Source organism: Tympanuchus pallidicinctus, unplaced genomic scaffold, assembly GCF_026119805.1.
Source record: "Tympanuchus pallidicinctus isolate F22 unplaced genomic scaffold, pur_lepc_1.0 scaffold11, whole genome shotgun sequence".
NCBI lineage: Eukaryota > Metazoa > Chordata > Aves > Galliformes > Phasianidae > Tympanuchus > Tympanuchus pallidicinctus.
Genome location: NW_026294627.1, coordinates 15,206,488 through 15,227,000, shown reverse-complemented (window position 1 = coordinate 15,227,000; position 20,513 = coordinate 15,206,488). Strand labels below are relative to the sequence as shown.

At 40.2% G+C, this 20,513-nt stretch overlaps 1 protein-coding gene across 12 annotated transcripts in view; it reads right to left on the bottom strand.

Annotated features, from left to right (window-relative positions):
- Positions 1-3: 3 nt before the first annotated feature.
- IFT88 (intraflagellar transport 88) overlaps positions 4-20,513 on the bottom strand; it is a 30,514-nt gene continuing 10,004 nt past the window's right edge. For 3 of the 12 annotated variants that reach the window (XM_052671147.1, XM_052671146.1, XM_052671153.1), the window contains 15 exons: positions 20,261-20,492; positions 18,562-18,632; positions 18,101-18,187; positions 16,687-16,786; positions 15,532-15,618; positions 14,711-14,897; positions 13,977-14,085; positions 11,490-11,640; positions 10,283-10,398; positions 8,659-8,741; positions 7,136-7,201; positions 5,286-5,392; positions 3,883-3,943; positions 666-761; positions 4-239 (listed from right to left, as the gene is read on the bottom strand). In XM_052671147.1, the coding sequence (XP_052527107.1) occupies positions 118-239; positions 666-761; positions 3,883-3,943; positions 5,286-5,392; positions 7,136-7,201; positions 8,659-8,741; positions 10,283-10,398; positions 11,490-11,640; positions 13,977-14,085; positions 14,711-14,897; positions 15,532-15,618; positions 16,687-16,786; positions 18,101-18,187; positions 18,562-18,632; positions 20,261-20,492 (1,675 nt within the window). In that variant the 3' untranslated portion in view covers positions 4-117. The other 9 variants (XM_052671148.1, XR_008203491.1, XM_052671151.1 and 6 more) reach the window with 9 other exon arrangements.

Below are 20,513 nucleotides of genomic sequence, written 5' to 3'. Positions count from 1 at the left end.
CCATACACACAAAGTGTTTCAACATTTATTTCTTGAAAACTGGTACAAAACCACCCTGAAGAAGCTCTGCTTTGCTAAAAAGTGTGGAAGGAAAAAAGATTTTGAGTGGACCCCACGTTATTCCGGAAGCAAATCCTCTCCTAGTTCTTCATCAGCAAAGTCATCTTCTTCTGTTCTTTTCCTTGCTGCAGTTTTAGGTCTTTCTGCTTGTGGGCCAAGTGGGTCTGTGTAGGAAGCGTCTGGGATTCAAACAAGGACATTTGGAACAGTTACCTGCAAGTACTTCTGGCTTGGTTTTAAACACCTCTAATCAAACAGGAGACTGCTTTCTAACATGACACGTCTGTCAAGGTATCTTCTTTGAAATGCAGACTAGAAAGATCACTGAAGGAGAAGAAGATACCACATTTGGATTTTTAAGATCTTTTTCCTGACCAAACCTTGCAGCAGAAAAACAGTATCACTGGGCCACGTTCCTTAGTACCTACAGATCCTTTAAAGGGAGCTCTGAACAATGAAACTGATGGCATTCATCACGATTATTTCATGGGGAAAACGCTTTCCTGATTGTGCAATTATTACACTGCTCTTCCAGTAACATCATCTTTCTCATTCCCTTCTCTTTGAGGGTCTGGAAAATTGCATGGCATAAGATGCCCACTTGCCTATTGCTTTGCTGCTGCTGCTTTGATAGGGTTCACTTGTTCCAGGCAAAGCTTTCAGTCTGGCACTCAGCCTTTCCCCTTTGCTACCACCAGCATCTGAAAGGCAAAAAAAAACAGTGAAAAGGCAAGGAACTTGCTGTCATGTGCTGTGAAATCGTGATACAAGAACAACATAACCTCAGCTTTCTTTCCAACAAGATTTAACGAGACCATCGTTTCATGAGGGAGACATGATAAACAACTGCTGAAACTCAGACGTGCTGTTAAAAATCCTTCAGGTTTTTTTTCCTTTCTTTTTTTTTAATCACCAAAAACGTTAATGCTATGTACTGATGCAATCTCCTTCTAATGTGAAGGAAAAAGATCACAAGCCATCAATCTGATATTCACGTAGAGAAGAAACCTTTCGCGCTTATCGAACAAATGTGTTCAGTTGTGGGTGAGCACTTCAGACGTAATGCTTCTTTTCCTCTCACCACACAAGAGTAGGCTTTATACTGACGCTCACACACGTGAGTTTTTTGGGTCATTTCCTTCCACTCCTTGCACTATCTATGCATATTCTACTCGTAGTCTTCAAAGTATGCTTTGGTGCATCTCGTGCTTCTTCTGTGTTAATTCACATTGACAAAGCAAGGTTCTAAGCACACACCTTGCTGGCTTCTCTTTCCTCTCAGCTTCCTTCACTGAGCACTTTTAAGTAACATTTCCTACAACAAGGAAGTCTGAACTATTAATGCTCCTACTACAAGTACAGGGGAGAAATAAATGCAGAAAGAACTTCTCCTAGGGATGCCAGGCACGGGGCTGGTAAGAGGAAAGAAAGAAAAACACGCATTGCATCAAAAATACTGGGAATGCATATGCACTTCCATTAGCTAGCAAGTACTTTCATTTAGCTACCAAGTCATAAACTAAGCATGATTCCACACCTCCTTGGAGTCAGTAATGATGACAAATCTCCCGTACCATGATGGAAAATTATCCCTTTTGGTCTTGGCAACAACACTGTAAGAGATGAAACTCCAAACGGGTACAAATGTTTATTTTCTGGCAATGAAGACAGCAGTATTTCCAATGCGCATTAAGATCTTGAAGTAAAGTAATCCTCATTTATACTTCACGTGTGTCTCCACGCAAGCTGTTTGCAGACACTTCTTAGGCTGAAAAATACAGATTCATAACCCAGAAATAATGCCAAACACTGGCTAAAACGATGGTTTAGTCTTTGGCTTTCCCTTCGTCTTCCTCAGCACACGGTAGACAAGCTACAGTGTAATCCTTCACGTTTGTTGCCACAACTTCTTCACTGATCATGTTCCCCACGTCAAAAAGATGCCCTGCCTTTGACTCCACTGAGATACAGATCGATATATGTATAAAAATATATATCTAAATACACACCATACAAGATGCATATGTGTGATATACAGACATACACACACTCACAACTTTTAGTCAGGAATCTCAACAAAAATTTTACTCCAGGTTCAATACAGAACCTTCTTTGTACCTCTGCTTGTTTTCCAAGTTATTTCCAGGCAGGCTGGATCTTTGCCACTGACTTCACACAACAGAGGCTTCCCAAACACGCTCTTAATACAGGCTTGTTCCCCAAATGCTTTTTTCCATTCTTCCACAAATTTGACACTGTATCTTGAGCATCACCTTAAGAATTACTGCTAGGACAAGTTCGAGGTCAGTTCTGACCTTGATGATCCTCTCAGCCTCTTGATGTTTACAACTGCTTTTCTCCAGTTGTGCTGACCGAGGAGGGGAAGAAATCCCTTGGAATTAGTGGAGTTTTCAGTGAAAGTTCCTGATGTGCTCAACCTTCTTAGGGGGTGACACCTTTCCTTTTTTCTGTCCAATAGTATTTGTAAGATGGGATATTTCTGTCTTTACATAAAGGACTGCCTTGCTTGTCATTTATATTCTCTATTACTAAATTCCTGATGCTACCTGGTCCTGCCTTTATTTTCCTATTTTTATTTTCCTACTAAGACAGGTAGACATCATGACAAATGACTGCTGTAAGAAGAGAGACCCTTTGTGCCATCTGCCTGGATGCTTGGGGCACTGTTTTGAGTGCCCTTGCAGTGACTACCCTTACCTACTCTGCCTCTACTTGACTGATCATCAGAGAGCTTATGTTAGAAAAAAGATCCCAGACATTTCCATCCTTTTCTGTTACCAAAGTAAGGAACTTCACCCTGAGGATTAGTTGGCCTAAGGCTCTGATCAGGTAGAATTAAGTTCTAGGCGAACTGTATTTTTTCCTACATAACAAGATGTGATGTAAAAGCCTCCCTGGTGAAACTGCTGAGCTAAAATAAGAAATGAGAACTCATGAGAATCCAGTACTAATTCTTACCCCTTTGAGAACTCAGTAGAGCAGTCTTCCTAAATACTAAAGCATTCTAAAATATTCCTTTTACCACAATGCTAGTAATTTTCATTACCCTATAGAATGGGATCAAGGCAGTAAAACTTTCGCTATGTCAGTGGATAAATAAAATTACCAGCTAGTTTCCAGTTATGAAAAAAATGCAAGAAGTGTTTCACTGAAAAAGGAAGGGAATACAAGTAAGAATTTCTGGGTGAGATCTTTTATCAGACTGAAGGATGCAAAATAAAAATGAAAGCAGAATAGCAAGGAATAATTTCCTATCTGGGTCAAAATGGACTTTATTCCAGCTGGCCAAAGTAGCCGGAACTCTGGTAGTTTCCTCAGAACAGCAGAGGGGAACAGTCAGGTTTAACAGTATTAATGTCTCAGGATTTAATAATGGAAGGGAAAAATCATTAGCTCTGCAATCAGTCGACTGCCTAGTGAGGAAAAGACTGCACAGGCAAGCGTCCAGATTTGCCTTCCTACAGTTTTACATTTAGGAAACTCAGCATTGTGGATCTCTGGGAGCAGAGAGACTTCACAGTCAAGAGAATGAGCTTTTCTTCAAGGAAGCCTCTAGCACTTCATCTCTGCCTTACTGGGAAACGAGAAAGAAGGAGCAAGAAGGTACACAGAGGTCTTCCAATTACAGGGTTGGTAGCACAAAATACTCTTGAACTCGCACCAAACACTACTGGATGATTACTCAAGGCTTGGTTGTGTGCATTTATAAATGCAAGCAGGTTCCACAAACATTTTAAGACAAACTATTTTCTTTCAAATCCTGACAAGCCCGATAGTTAAGCAGAGGCATTAAGTACTTACCTCCATCAGCACTTCCTTCCCTGCGGTTACGTGCACTGCCATCTCTGCCAGATTTAATGCGCTGCAGAACAGTGGGACGGGTTCAAAAAGAAGAGAACAGAACCCCCATTCACTAATGTACGTTAGAAATAATTATTAAAAACTCCACCTAGCTTATTACTAAAACAGAAGAACATTAAATGGCGTTTATCCTACTGTCACTAATAAACTCTATGTTTTCAAAGCACAGGATTGTCCCCCAATCAGTGTTACAGCCAATGTTTATGTAAAACTAGAGTCCTGTGAAATTCAAACAAACCATCTCAACAAATTGTTTTTCTTCAGATACAATTTATACAAGGAACGTGCACAAAAAAATAGTTCAGATGAACCTCTGTGAAGTACAGCTGAAAAAACAGGCAACCTAGACCTCCTTGCATGAGTTCAAAGCAGCCTCTGCTCATTAATGTCTTGCAAATCCTGCAGGCGTGTTGTTATTCTAACGTTTCAAGGGAGGTGGGGAAGTAAGGAAATGTATGAAAAGAACTATTCACCCCATAGGTCTGAAATTCTGAATGCCTGGCGTGGCACTGCAACGTACAGCAAAACTTAAATTGCTGTTGAGTGTTAAATGTAAGATGAAGGTGAAGGCAAACACTTCAAAAACTACGTTTAAAAACTCGGCTCTCTTGCTCAGAAGAAGGTACCATCAACATCTTCCAGCCGTGTTTCTTTAGAGCTATGTGAAAACTCTGACAGTTTATCAAAGCAATACCTCTGCCTCACATGGCAGAAATGGCTTCTCTTGGCTAAAAACCAAAGTTCTCATACACACATACTGTCAGTTACCAGGTGGCACATCTCAGAAAGGGACTGCTCTATGGTCAGGCACAAATAGTCAGCATTTCAAGCACTCATCTATCAATACAAGTAATCTCTGTATCCTACAGAATTCAGATGCTGCACGAAACGTGTGCATGCTACTGCATCACGTGTTCAGGACCATTACTGCAGCTTCCCTCATCTTTCACCACAAGAGTAACGTGGAGTCTGGCAAAGCTGGGATGACACAGACGTGAAAGAACTTCCAAGCTTCTCGCCAACAGAAAAAGGAAGAGCCTTTAAATCAAAATGCACAGACGACATTCCAGAGGAGCTGAATTATGCGTGTGGCTCCAGCATTCCCAGCACAGCCACATAACCCATTTTTCACTAGTATTTAGAATCACAGAAAATCCAGTGCTCAACAAACATTCAGACAGATTTAATGCTAACCGCTCATGTAAAACTAAAGAACCCAAACCACCAAACATGAGCCCCTCCACGCCAGGAATTTCATACGTATTTTATTTGGAAGTGCCATCAATACTGTCTTAGCTTTGTCTGTGGTACGTGGTCCGTACTGCAGAAAGAAATAGGCTTACCTGCTCTCTTATCTCCTTTAATTTTTCCACTTTCTTCAGTTTTGTCAGATACTCGTGGACTTCTTTCAGTCCCATATCTGTGCAGAGACGAACTAAAAATCGGAGGCCTAATTGAAGAACAAACCACTGTGAGAGAAAGGCCTACAAGCAGCTCCAACTACAAATGCACCCTCCCCAGACTGGACATACTGAATGGCAGCACGGACCACTGCAAACACCTAGGAATACAAAGTGATGCCAGTCCAACATCACTATGCAAGTTACGATGCTGTGCACAAATGCAACACTTTCTGTGATGCAGTGGCTATACCCACAAACAGTGCTAATGTCATCTATGCAAGCTGAGGATGCAAAACATGTTCAATTCCTTTAGCTCAGAATGCTTGACGAACATTTTGGAAACTGGAAAGTATAATGGTACTAACTTATTACTGAGAAGCCACTATCTTATTTTCTTAACAATAATTTTATACGTGCCAAGTGAATCAGAATGGTTTGCTGCTTTTTGGGCTCTTTTGTTGCTCTAGTCCATTTTCCAAATATCAACTCTATAGAATAAAAAACTCAAAGAGCAAATAGAACTGCACAATGGAAACAAAAGGATCCCTAAAATCAGTCATTGGAGATGCTGGACCAGACTCTTAAAACATCGATGCTATTCCTATGTGTTTATTTCTGCCTCAGAAGGATGTTGACAAGCACGACACAAGCCACTTCTCTCAACTTCTTTCACTTTTTAATTACACTCTTTAATTATTATTTTTGCAGTAGGTTAGTTTTTTCTGCTGCTTTAAGGGAGCTGCAATTGTTCACTGAGGGATCAGGTCAGTATCAGAACAGCATAAGGAAGAAAGCTGGGAGCACACGGCCGGAAAGGGAAGAGTGAAGAACCATTATTTCAGCAGTAGAAAACTCTCACATCAGCTAAATTTCTTGTCCAACTGCTGCCTCAATTTTCTAACTTGTTGAAACACCATTCAGAAAAATAGTGTCATTTCTAAAAGTTTCTCACATACTCCAAGTGACTAACGAGAACGTGACATTTTGCCTACAACCTGGGGAAGCCCTACTACGGAATTGATCTTGTACAACAGAACTGCATGCTTCCTCTTAGAAGCACATTTGTTAAAGCAGAATGATACAATTTTGTTCTAAAATACAGTGAAAGCTCTTCCCGTTTCAATGTCAAAGCGTAGGCTTGTTGGGGACAACCTCGTCGTTTGCAATTAGTACAGCAGTGTGAGATGTAGGAGGACGTCACGGCTACCAGTCACAGGCCCTGTGTGCTCCAGGACTTCATCATTTAGACTACAGGTGTGACAGTTCTGTAAAACATCTTTCTCGCCCAAGCGGTTTCCTGTAGCGCACTATGCAATTCTCTAAGGATTTCCGAGAGACTATTTGGCCTACTGCACTTAGGAGCTCTCAACCTCCTTTTGGAAGGACGGGCTTTGGTTAAAATTTTACTGCACCTTTTTTTTTTTGTATCTGGAAATTTACAGCAGGAGTTCCAGCTGGTGGGGACCAGAAGTAAAAAGTTTTTAACCTCATGATAAAACAATTAACGTAATTATAAAATGCAGCAAGTAAGCAAGAAAGTGAGCTCAGCCAGTCAGCTACAGTCAGCTCATTTCCATATTTCTTCTTCAGCAGAACCCCAGTACTTCTTAAATCACATCTCTGTGCTGTCACAAACAATAACCGAATACGGGGGCATAAGCTGGAACAAAAATGTTAGTTCAAAGCAATATCTGGGCACGAAAATTACTTACATCCTATGGACCACCAACAAACAGATTTAAGGTAACAAGGTTTCTTTGATGGTTGTACCACTCAATGAAACAACTTACATTCAACGTTCTCTGGGAATTTTTGGTGAATGACTTTGTATTTCTCTAGAGCTTTCTGGTAGTTACCTGCAAACAAAACAGACGTCTCCTACCAACGTTACCACATATTCAAAAAACAAGAAAAAAGAAAAAAAAGGAATATCTGAACAGGAATATATACAGATCGACACCACTTCTTCTTTTCATTTTAATACATGATTTAATATTACAAGACCAAATTTGAGGAAACCAAGCTTCATAATCATTAAATGCTACTCAACAGCAAAAATTGAAAGCATCTGAAAAGTGTCCAGATTATTCTGTGCAAAACAGTTTCCTGATTTTTGCCCTTTTTCTGCCTGCTAGAACCCTGCTGTCCTGTGATACATTAGGTGCATCCTGTACATGTGATACATCCTTACCTACATAGGATAGATAACACATCTAGTGCTTATCCAAGGTTGCACATAGATGGACTGCTCAAATAGAAAGGTGTAATTGCTGAGCTCTGCTGTGTTTCTTTCAATCAGAATACTTGCTTATGTCTCTCCCCTTCTCTTTTGCTCCAAAAGTGGTTTTGGCCAATCTAATAACAAAGTAATTAGCCTTTCATTTGGTTCAGCTTGATTAGCATGCAAAGGACTGACAGAGCTTGTGAATCTAAAAATTCAGCTCCATGATATAACTGACCAAAAAGTTTGTTCACATCTCACTGTTTTTATTTTCCCGACATGAGACAGAGAACAACTGAATCTGCTCTGTGTTAAACATGATAAGCTGGAAATTTTGTCAGTGACTCATGAATGAGGTAAATAAACAGCCAGGATTTCTTTGCTGGGAAAGCAGTTAATCTGCCTCTCCTTCAGTGGCACTGACTGCTATTAATTCACTGCCTTTCCCAGGGCCTGTTCCTTTTTCCACTGCTGAGTTCAATAACCAGCAAAAATCCCTAATTTCTTCAGAGATCCAGTGCTGCAGAGTTCTAAAAAAGCAGAAGGCAGAGTGACCAAATGGGACAGCTCAAAAGGCGAGTCAAGATGATGTGATGAAAGAACCTCGATAGATGAGGCACTTTCCGTTTTGCTTATGGACACGTAATATTCCCAGTAAGAAACTGCACAGTAAGACTGTTTGTGCAACACATGTAGTACTGAAACACCTCAAAAATTACATCTCTTGTTGAAAACGAATGGGAATTAAGCAACTTCAAAATCTAATGACTACGTTAGATCTGACGGTACGACAATTAAAGCGCTCTGAGCAAGTAATTCATGCTGTTATATCCTTATTTTAAGTACTTAAGAGCACAAGGAACGTTTCCTGCCTAAGTCAGTACAGGCATACTTCTCACACTTGAAAGAGAAGTCCTGCTTTATTGCACACACACAGAAAGTTTACAACAAAATAATACGTAACTGACATTTTAAACAAAATTTAGCACCACAACTCACAGGAGACAGAAAAGATCAGAAGGAAAAACAACATCAAAACATCAATCAAAACAAAATTTCTCAACTCACTGCAGAAAATGTTCCTGAACTTACCGCTTCTCCGATAGCAACTGGCAACCATCAGCTGCCACTTCACTTGGGTAGGTCTGCACATCAAGAAGACAAAGTTGTGCACACTGTAAGCACACAATAAATAGGCAACATATTCTGCACAGCATTTGTAAAAACCTACTATTCAACTCCTCTGAAACATTCCACCCTAGTAGAGACTCTTCCTAGGAAGCAGCTCACCTGCTCAGTTCACACACAGTATATTTGTGTGTCATCTTCTCCTGTTCAGGGCTCAGGTTACTAGATGTAATTTTATTTCCAATCAAAAACAATACTTATTCAGCAATTTATATCCTGACTTTCATATTTATCAATTAACACACTTAGATGATTTCAATAACAAATAACCACCCAAGTATCTGTGCTATATTCTTTACTAATAATGGCAAAATCCCACAGAGAAACCATTTCTGTATGAAAGACAGATGATAATTGTAGATAACCATGTAGAATTTCATATGTCAGTTATTCAAAACCACTTTGTAAGGTCCTGTATTTTGACTAAGCTCCTGTCCTCTGACTAAGCTTTTTGCATCACTTCCAGGGGACACAATGCCTTACAAGTATCGTCTACTGCAGCACTGATTGCTCTTCATGTTACCTTTGCCATTTGCACACATTTGTTTGCTGCACCAACTGGTTGACCTGGCTTTAGTATTTTACTGTACCTATAACTGCACATTTTTATATCCTTCCCTACACACAGTCGAGTTGAATTACTTTAAATGAAAAGCTGGATTGACAATAGAATTGTATGAACAGCTTCCTACAAAAATAAGAGTTTGAAAACATTTTCATGAGGAAAGAAGGAGCCTCAAGCAGAATGGAAGAAAGCAGGCTGCATCTGAGGATCTGCATACTATCGATGCCATTTCTCCAAGCTGTGAGTCAGACTGACATTGAAATCAGGAGCACAGTCTTAATTTGATTATTTAGAATAAGTTAATGTGATTTCTCACTTAGGAGCAATGCGTCTGTCTCACAATCTCACTTTTCTGACTTAGAACACAACGCACAGCCTACAGGCCCACGTTCTTAAGTACATCATATGCTGCTAAAGGAGCATTTCAGTAACTTCAAGTATCTGTATCGCGATCAATTTGATTTGCCAACTCACATCTGCTACCCACTGCTAGTTCTGCATTGCACACTTCTTACTCATGCACCTTATTTGTAATACCATTCTTCTGATGGGAGTCGAACTTAGATGAAAAGGGAAAATGCAGCAAGAACATTTAGATGTACATTCATCTAAACTGTCAATTCCCCACTGCCTGATAAACAGAAAGGGAACAGTTCACAGAAAGCCACAGGGAAGGAAGCCTTGGTGACTTAGTACAAGTGTTCCCTATCGCATCGCTGTGTTTAATGACAGAGGATAGAGAAAAAAGGTTCTAATAGCTAACACCATCTCGGGCCCTTTCTTAACACTGAAATAACACAGAAAAAAACAAAAACACCACAAACAGAAATTTGGGGAAATTTACATGATGTTCCAAAATAGTTTGCTCTGGTACTTGCTTACAATACTAAAGTTATCTCTGAGTTCAATCATGGATGTCTAATCACAGAATTTTTAAATAGACATAAAATAAGAATTACTCACAGGATAAGAGCTGCTCTCTCAAAGTACTCAATGGCTTTTTCACAAAACTGGGTGTCAATGCAATAGGCTCCAAGCCATTCAATGACCTCAATGTTTGAAGGGAAATAACGGTATGACTGACAAAATGGAAGAGGTGAAAGAAACACAACTGTAGTGATAAACAACATCTGTATGTCACTTCTGCAATATCTGACTCAAGTGTTTCATTCCCCAGCTGCCAAAAATACATTCTATGTGAATGGAAGCAGTGTACTACGCTCAGCAATCCTGAGGAGGAGGGAAAAAAAACCAGTATGCCGCGTTTTCTAATTACAGAATGTATTTTAGAAGTTACCTGAGATAAGTCTGTCACATTTTCCATCCAACCTGATTTGAAGTACTACTTATACAGCCTGCAACAGCTACGATGTGTACTTAGATCAGGTCTATCTGTGAACACATTACCTACACTGGTAAACAATGCTACCTAATACAATTTCACACTCAAATCATTCTGATAGAAAACTCACCTACAAGCATACTGTTCCAAGAAATGCATATGTGTGTAAAGCAGATTCTTAGAAATCTCCACTGAAACAGGCACCAAAATTATAACTATGTACAACTCCACCAGCACTCAGAATTGCAACGCTGCTCATCCTCACTTTACATGGACACAAAAAGAACTGCTGGACTACAAAATGGCTTCTTGCCTTATTCCCATTTCAGAAACCAAAGCATCTCTAGAAATCACAGCCGGCTTGAAAGGAGAGAGGGTGTCTCATGTGAGGCAACTGTGCATACTCAATGCCTAGCAATCAAACACAGACACATAGATTGATCTCCATATCCATCACACAGGTGCACCTTCCAACTCATGCTGTCAAGTTAAGCACCTTTAAAATCACATTGATTGTATCCACTTTTAATCTTCAGTGTCAGAGTGAGTTTTAAATGGAAACTGTTAGGGCCCAGTGTAAACAATGACCACTTGGGAAAGAAAAGTTGGAGGTCGTATGCCAGGAGGAAACACAGACTAAGCGCTTCCTTGGGACCCGACTACAACAATTACATTTTGTCAACTACCTGCAACCCCCACCTGACAAAGGCCATTCCTTCTTCTTTTGGATGACATTTTGAACAGTTTAAATCAATCAGTCGTTAACTTGACACAGAAAACTACAGCACTATTTTCTTCAATTAGGAGAAAGTAACAGAAAGCAAATACCTCATAGTAATAATGATAGGCTTGGGATTTATCACCTTCCTTGTCATATAATTTCCCTAGTTTTGAAAGCGCACGTGGGTCACTTGGTACTACACTGATCAACTGCATGAGCCACTCTATGGCTTGATTGGGATCTTCCATGATTTCATAGCTGAGTTTTCTTCAGTTAAGGAACAGCATTAGGAGCATAAGGAACAGCAGTGATGATTTTTTAATTTACTCAGATTTCCAACTAATATATATTATATAATCCATATACTAGATAAATATACTAGTCACTGTAGTGTGGATGCATACTGATAGAGGGTTTTTTTTTGTCTGTTTTAAACACAGACTTTTAATCATTTCTTTACCATGACACCGAGCTGAGCAGTGCAGTGGACACAATACCAGGAAGGGAAGTCATCCAGAGGGACCTGGACATGCATGAAAAGTGGGTGCACAAGAATCTAAGGAGGTTTAACAAGGCCAAGTGCAAGGTGCTGCACTTGGGTCAAGGCAATGCCAGATACGTATACAGGCTGGGAGAATAACTCCTTGAGAGCAGCCCTGTGGAGAAGGACTTTAGGAGTGCTGACGGATGAAAAGCTGGGCATGAGCCAGCAGCTCATGGGAGCACACAGCCCAAAAGGCCAACAGCAACTTGGGCTACATGAGAAGAGAGCGGGCAGCAGGAGGGGATTATCCCCTTCTGCACTGCCCTTGCGAGGCCCCACCAGGAGCACTGCGCCCAGCTCTGGGGCCCCCAGCAGAAGGGAGCAGCTGAAGTGGCTTCAGAGGAGGGCCTCAAAGATGATCCAAGGGCTGGAGCACCTCTCCTGTGAAGACAGGCTGACAAAGCTGGCCTCATTTAGCTTGGAGAAGGCTCCGCACTGATCTCGTTGCAGCTTTCCAGTAATGGAAGGGAGATTACAAGCAAGAGAGGGTCTGATTTTTCACACTTTCTGACAGTGACAGGACAAGGGGGAATGACTATCAACTACAAGAAGGGAGATTTACGTTAGACATTCGTTTGTGGATGTTCCACCTCTGGAGGCATTCAAGACCAGGTTGGATGGGGCCCTGGGCAGCCTGACCTACTGGCTGCCAACCCTGCCCACAGCAGGGGGGTTGGAACTGGATGATCTGTAAGGCCCCCTCCAACCTAAGCCATTATATGATTCTATGATATTTTCTTTATCATCAGCAAGAATCTTCGGCCAAAAATAAGAAAAATAGATCAGAGGCTTCAGCTGCTCTTTCACCTTAAAAAAAAAAAAAAAAAAAAAAAATTGGGCTTAGTTGTAGCTTTTATGTCAGCCAATAATTTCACTTATATTTTAATAAGAGTCAAGTGTGAGAACCATTTCTATCATCTACTTCTAACCTTGACACTTGAGTTTCTATTTTGTAATACATCATTTTATCCTTAAGTAATTGATAAAGCAAAAGTGCTATCCTTAAGAACAGACTTTTGCCTACCAAGAAACCTTCTGCTGTATGGCTAAGAAGGACAGCATAGGAAATGTTGAATTCTAGCCCAGAGTACAGAAGCAGCTTTGATTTTCACGAGGCCTACAGCACGCTCTCCCCTCCTCAGCCACACAGCAGTTCCCACCTGCAGTAGTCTGAGCTACAGCTACTTCCAAACACAATGTTAAAGTTTCTGCTGAACCCTGTCTCTCATGGAAGAAGCCTGCAATCACTGTTGGAAAACTATCTCACATATCTGTGGAGCACAGAAATTCTCCATCTGATCCAATTGTAGTGTATGCTTTTGTACATGAGCTAGGCAAGAAATACAAACCATAATCCTCTGGCATTTTTGGAGGTTGCTGACTGTCTCATCTCTTACTTTCATTCTTAAAACTGCAGTGCAGCAATTGGAATCTGTTCTGCTTTAGGGACAGTTTTATTAGGGTTTGCACATTCTCAGAAACACTGTTAAACAATGTTCAACTACAGCATACCCCTGGTGATGTGTGAAGCCAAAACATAACCCACCCTATGCTTGGCTTTCCAATATGTTTCTGCTTTTGCAGAGCTGGGAGACAACTCCTTTCTTACATGAACCACTAGCTTCAGCATAGCTTCCCAACAGAACAGCACTTTCATTACACCTATTATTTTTTTCATTAAGGCTTTATCCAACTGTGCTTACAGGTCTGACATTATTATCAGAATAAAATCAGCTGCATTTTGAATACTCCAGGACATACTTTAATACTGACCGTCAGTGCTGAGCTATTCCCTGATACACACGCTGATTAATGCAGCAGGAGCAGCATTAACATATTTCTCCACTTGCTTCACTGGAAATGTCACAGAAGGTTTAAGTTCCGGCCTTGTTTTTATAAATATCAGAGAATCAATCTAGGGACAATCATCCTCATCATAGTGGACGCCACAGTAAATTTCTTAGTCTTCCTGACATGGCTTAAACACGTATTTCAGCTGAAATGAGTTCACCAAAGGCATCATCCCTCATCATAACACAGAAAAGGATACATGGCTGCTATTTGGTGAAGGACCTGAGCACTGTTTCCAAGTATTGCATGGAGTTTCAGGAAACAATCCAAAGCCCCATCTATTCTGTTTAACTTCTTGTATGTTAAACCTAACAAATAAAAATAAAAAAGGTGACAACGTAAGCGCAATGGGAAAAAGATGGATTCAGCTCATTAATTAAGAGAAGAACCAGGAAAAATAAGTAGGGACATGAAAGCCAACAGCGCTGTAACTGCCTTGACACCAGTGATCTCTATTACTTAAATCACCCTTACAGTTCTTTAATGCTTTCTGCTGTTAAAACATTAGGTGATAAAGGCAAGGAACACCAAGATGAGCAAAGACCAAGAACACAACTCATCTCACTTTTTGAGCAAGATGAATGAGGAAAAGGAATGGCTCCCAGGAGCACAATGCTGGCAATGGTTTAATGCTGCTAAAATGAGCAGGGTTTGGTAGATAGCAATATCTACGTCCATTTTGATATACAAAGTGACTTACCATCACCAACTGGTAATTGAGTTCATGATTTATTTTTTATTTTATGATGAGTTCATGGTTTATTTTTTGTAGAAGAGACAGGAAGATCATAGACTACTACAACATAAATTACTGAATAAAGTCCTAACAATTACCATACATACATACACAAGGAAAGAGTAAAAGCCAGATTCTCAGAAACACTAGCATTACCTTTAGACAAAAACTCAATCACAAAAGCATGTTTGGCTTACCAAGGTTATACAGTGCTTCAGTGCAAGAGCAATCATTCCTAAGAGCCTCTTTATAAAACTCAGCTGCTTTTTCGTAGTCTTCATTTGCAAAAACAGTATTTCCTTTGTTAGTTAGTGCTGCTGGGTTGTACCTATCAGAACTGACAGCTAAATCTGCATAGGTTGTTGCTTGTGCCAATTCCTTCTCCTAAATGAACAAAACCAACACTGTATTAGTCATTTCTCAGTTAGTTCTCCTGCACTTCTGGCTTCTCATGGGTACCACGAGTAGAATTTCAAAAGATTAAGGATGACAAAAATTACAGATTCTTCAAGCTGAAAATATTCCTTATGTATTTCAATAATCTCTTTAAAATGTCAGAGAAATTAGCACTTGAGACCTGCCCTGCCATTCCCTTCCATTCAGTCTGGAAGTTTTCACTGCTGCAACAGTGAATGCTTGTTTAAAAACAAGAGACAACAATCCCTCAAGCCCTACAAATACCACACACAAACATATCTGACTAACCTACATACTGCACACGTCCCTGAAGTTGAGACAGGGGCTTCGGGAGACAGGCTTTAATGCAGGAGGTGAACTTCAGCACAGATCATACTTGAGGTCTACTTCTGTGGCCTGGACATCAACCTCACCGTTCCACCCAGCAGAGCAGACAGAGGACATGCCCCAAACTATAGCCACAGGAATGTGTTCCAGTAGGGCTCTTTTAACATGCCGTTTCCTGCTATTTGTGCAGGTTCAAATCAACACAGAAATTGCTACAAAGACACAGACATCGCTGCATCAGGTTTGGTTCCTCACTGTTGAAGCACACACTTACCAAATAATAAAGGAACGAAAGGTTTGTTGCAGCTGCACTCTTTACTCTGCTGTCCTTTCTCTCAAACATTTTGAAAGTCTCCAGTGCCTAGAAGCAATTCAGAAACTGCTAAATTCCCACTGAAGCAAACACCACAGCATTGAGAAAGCACACACTGAGCACAGAGAAACAAACGTGCAGGGGAGGAGACAGGGAGGAGAGGAAAGACTCCAGAAAGCAGAAGAGCTCAAATACACAGAAAAAAGGTGAACTTAAGCACATGGCCTCGCACGCATCCTTCCAGGTGATGGGAAGCTGAAAGATCTTAGACCATGACAGAGGTAGTGAGATTCAGCTCGAATTTTGCTCTGTATCGTCTCTCATATTCCCTGCCACTCATGCTAACTTGGACTGCTATGTTCTCCTTTAGCACTGATTCCTGTCACTAACTAGGAAAAACAACCCACAAAGCATGGGAGAAGGAAATTGAGCAAATCCGATCTGAGTTCTGTTGTTCAGATGAAGGTGTTTGCTAACTGCTATCACTTCAAAAGGAACCTCTTTCATAGGCAAAGAGATGATGAAAACGTGCTCTTATCCCTTGTCCTGATCTGTGAGAAAACTGATTAAAAGCAAGAAGTGCATTTGACTTAAAACTTCCTACGAAAAGATGCCATGAGACAATAACAAAAGCTGGAACCTTGGAAGCTGTGCTATAAACCTATACACACCTTCAGTGGCAATTTACATGCATGGTAAAGGAAAGCTGTAGCTAAAATTACACTGTACATATGAACAAGAGACTGGTAACAGTTTGTGCCATGAGATCAGATCAGCATAAAATTCACCAGCAGAAACTGCCCTCAGGGCTCCAGTACTGCTCTGACTCCATCTGCATTAATTGTACTCACAACTCGGACAGCCAGGAAAGTCCTGACAAAGAGTTCAGGTGTCTTAATTTTGAAGTGAACTGCATTCATTGCAACTTCTACAGTAGACATTTCACTGAGATTAACTGTTCTCTCTCCAGTACTACGTTACCTTCACGAGCAGCATCAATACAATCATGGGGCTTGCCTAAATTGCTCCTACTGTTGCTGAAAAATGTGCTGCGGCCACATAAGATGTCTCTGACAATACCATATGAAAAAGAAAGGATGGGAAAAGTTACTATACCTGGTTAAAATCCCGTTGTCTCAGAAAAGTAGTGGCTTTATTTATCTCCAGGTCATTGGCTAACTCTACGTAGTGGGAAGCTTTTACTGCTTCAACACACCTGCAACAGAAAGAAATCTGATGCACAAAATGTATCCTGGCAAAAGCCACTCCAAGGTAAACTCTTGCTGCCAGTTCCTGTTCCCAAAGGGGTTCTTAGCTATTCCTTTTTTTACTTCAATACCTCAGCCTCGAAGGGGGAAGAGAATCTGTCCTGACACCCACCCAACAATTCCACACATCTCACTGCAGAGTTCTTTACTTAGCCAGAACAGGTATGAAAGACAACACTCTACTTAATGGAAAGCATTTTGTGGAGTGCATGAAGGAAACTGAGCACCTGACAAACTGAAATAAACAAACTGTCTTAAGATTCCTTGAAGGAGAAAACAAACAAACAAACAAACAAACAAGCTACAGAGCAAATAAATCGGCCTTCCTAAGCATGTGCTAGGTTGCAAAGCAACACAATAATGTTCACAATACACACTGCTCTGGTAAGTCCAAAGGCAGAAGCAGGAAAATGACTGCATTATATGATATTAAACCATCAGACACCACCTTGTGGGCTCTGGCAGACAAAGCATGTCTTCAATGGGAGAGATTATTTCATCATTTCATTTTAGTGTAAGTTACTGAGTTAATGAACTAGAATTATAGGCCCTTCAGTGTTTGTAAATACTCCTAATTGGCCAACAAAGGGCAAAGCAAGGAAAGTTTCCTTTTCCCATCAAACTTATTTCACAGAGTAACAGGGGCTGGAGACATCACTGCTACTAAGAATTTTTATGCTGTCCTAATTGAAATTGTCTGTTTTTAGTTTTCCTTTCAAGAAAATAGAACTCTGATGTAACAAACACACCAGAAAGCAAAAGTTAAGCTGTAAATCCAAGGAGATGTTATTTCACACGTACACACACAGAAATATTACAGTTACAAATGAAAGGCAAATAAACGTTCCTAACGTGTCGATACCTGTGTTCCATACAATGACAAGCCTTCATTACGTTACCTTCTAACTTAAAGACCCACTGCCATTGTGCTCTGTGTGTACATGGACATCATGTCTGCTGAGACTTTTAGCAGGCTCTGCAATTTTCAAACTCAGCTCCATTGGACAAAGCTTCCCTTGTGCTCACAGCCAGCAGATTAGAACATTTTTCATCGCCGACTTTCACTGATGCAACACAATTCTTTTTTAAACACAGAATATGCTCTGTTTTTTTCTCCAGTGCATTACAGAGTCCAACTGAATACAGCCTGCACCCTACCCTTGTGATGTGCAGCAAACTGCACTCTCCAGAGCCCTCACGTCCATTACCAACCCCAGACTGGCATGCAGGTTAGACAGAAAGAAGCCGTGCTGAACTCTTACCAGTCATAGCCCGCAGCAAAAGATGGCTCAGTGACTGGTGCTATCAGTTTAGCAGCTGCCATGATATAATCCTCAGCCATGGACTTCCTAAGGTAAAACAAACAAACACTAAGCAACTGTAAAACCAACACACAAACACGTCACAATTTCAAAATCAGGTATGCAAGAAATAACCAAACCTTGCTCTTGCCCTTTCCTGCACTCGGGAGACAATCTGACAATTCAATCTAACCTGCTGCTACTACTGCTGCCTTGTATCTTGACAGTGCTCTCACTTTTTAATGTTTTCCTTGCCCTGCACACGGTAGTTTCATCATACAAACAAACAACAAAACAACAACCTGAAGCTGCAAGTTTTAAGCAGCACAACCCACCACATGAGGGAGAAGGCTCATTTTTAATACTTTCAGGAACAAAAACCTACAGCATCACAGTCAAGAAGGAACAGACTCCACTATTACCTCTCACGTTCTATTTGTCTTAAACTGTCGTTTTTGATGGCTTCAAGCAGTAGATTTGTATGTGGATCATCCTGGAAGGAGACAAAAGACCTGTAAATAGTTATGCCAGTACACATGCATCTTCACTTGACTGTAAACATACATAGATGCAGATTACAGCATCTACGGTGTTACTCACTTTCCACATTTCAAAAGCTGAACTCAATTTAAAGCATTCATAACTCTAACTATGAAACCTCAAGTTTGACACCACAGCTACTTTCATCCCGTCTCAGCGCTCAGGCACGAGGCTCATGGCTCACACTGTGGCTGCTGATAGGTGCAGTCAGCCTCCCATGCATCAGACTGGCAAGGCTGACTGAGAAGCCTGCATCCGCATACCAGTGAGAACTCTCACATATCTGAAAATAAGAGTGTGCTTCAGCACTTGCTGAAAGGCAGTGCTGTGCAGCAGATGGAGGAACTGCAGCACCTCGTCATTACAACAGCTCACACAACTGTCTTGCAGTTTCCCTCACATACGTACATTCCTACCAGTTCTGACAGAAACACACAGAGGTGAGGTGCTAGCCATTCCTTGCTGATTTGCTAGAGGTGGATCACAGATGCAAACAAAATGAAGAACAGAACAAAACTTGATCATTTTTCCTCTGACTACTTCATAGCAAAACAGCAAACTTGGAATGACCGTTAAAACTGTACTAACCTATCCTTACAAAGAGCATCCAGAATCCAGAGCTCTTCTTCCAATCAGTGATGTTACATAGCCTTGAATTGACTCTGCAAGTGTTCAGTGATCCCTATTGCTACATAATTCCCATACAGAAATCATATCAACTATATAATAAAAAATATACATGTAAAAAAAACTTAAGAAATTGTATCTATATGTATATCAATAATAATATAATCAAACATATAATAATATATAATACAATCATGTATCTATAATAATTACTATTATAAAATATAAAACGTAGTGTTTCACATAGTAAATGTTATTTGCCAATGCTAGGTGCTACAAAGCAACAACCATAGTTGAGTTGCAAAGATCTTTGATCTTCAGGATTGAAAAAGAAGCTGTGTGAATTTAAAAAAGGGATTGCTAAGGGAATATAAAGTGTTTGTCTTAATCTTTCCGTAGGCAATTCCTTTAAAAAGACCCTAAACCTATTCATTATTTTTCCTTTCTTTATATCATGAACAGCTGGTTTCATGCTAAAAACAAAGTTCAGTTACAATTCTATGCTATCTAAAATAACTATCTCTACACTTCACTTAAACCTTCTCTATGTTAAAAAGACAACTGTATTACAGTTTTATTAGCATTCATATAAGTGGCACTAGCTCATTTATTTGTTCCTCTTGTTTCAACTTACGATTCAGCAAAACGTTAAATAAATAAAGGATGCAAAGAAATGAGTGAGCCTAAAAATCAGCCCTGATGAATTTCAACAAAACCTTTCAAGAGATTTTATGTAGACTGTATCTTTTGAGGAAAAAAATATTCAAACATCCTCAACATCTTTTACATTTCTGAGTGGTGCTGCCATGTTAAATTCATCCCAGTAAAAAAATGTTACTTTAGATATGCACATACACATCAGCTTACATATTTGTATAGTCAAAGCATTTAACATCTCTCCCTCTTCCTCCTGATTTATTATATAAATACAGCATTTATTTAGTTCAAACTTACATTTGGTGAAACGTATTTGTCATCATAATCCACTTCCAAGGGAACTGCAATCAGTTTTTGGAATGCTTTTTTCATTTGTTCGCTGTCTCCAATAGCAAAGTAACATACGAGCAGGTTGAAGCCTGCCTTCAGGTTTGGGGACAAGCTCATTATGTGCTCAAATGAAGAAACGGCATCCATGTACTGGCCAGTTTTAATAAATGCAACTCCAATATTTTGCATTATTTTAATCCTAAGCAAAGAAATCAGAGCT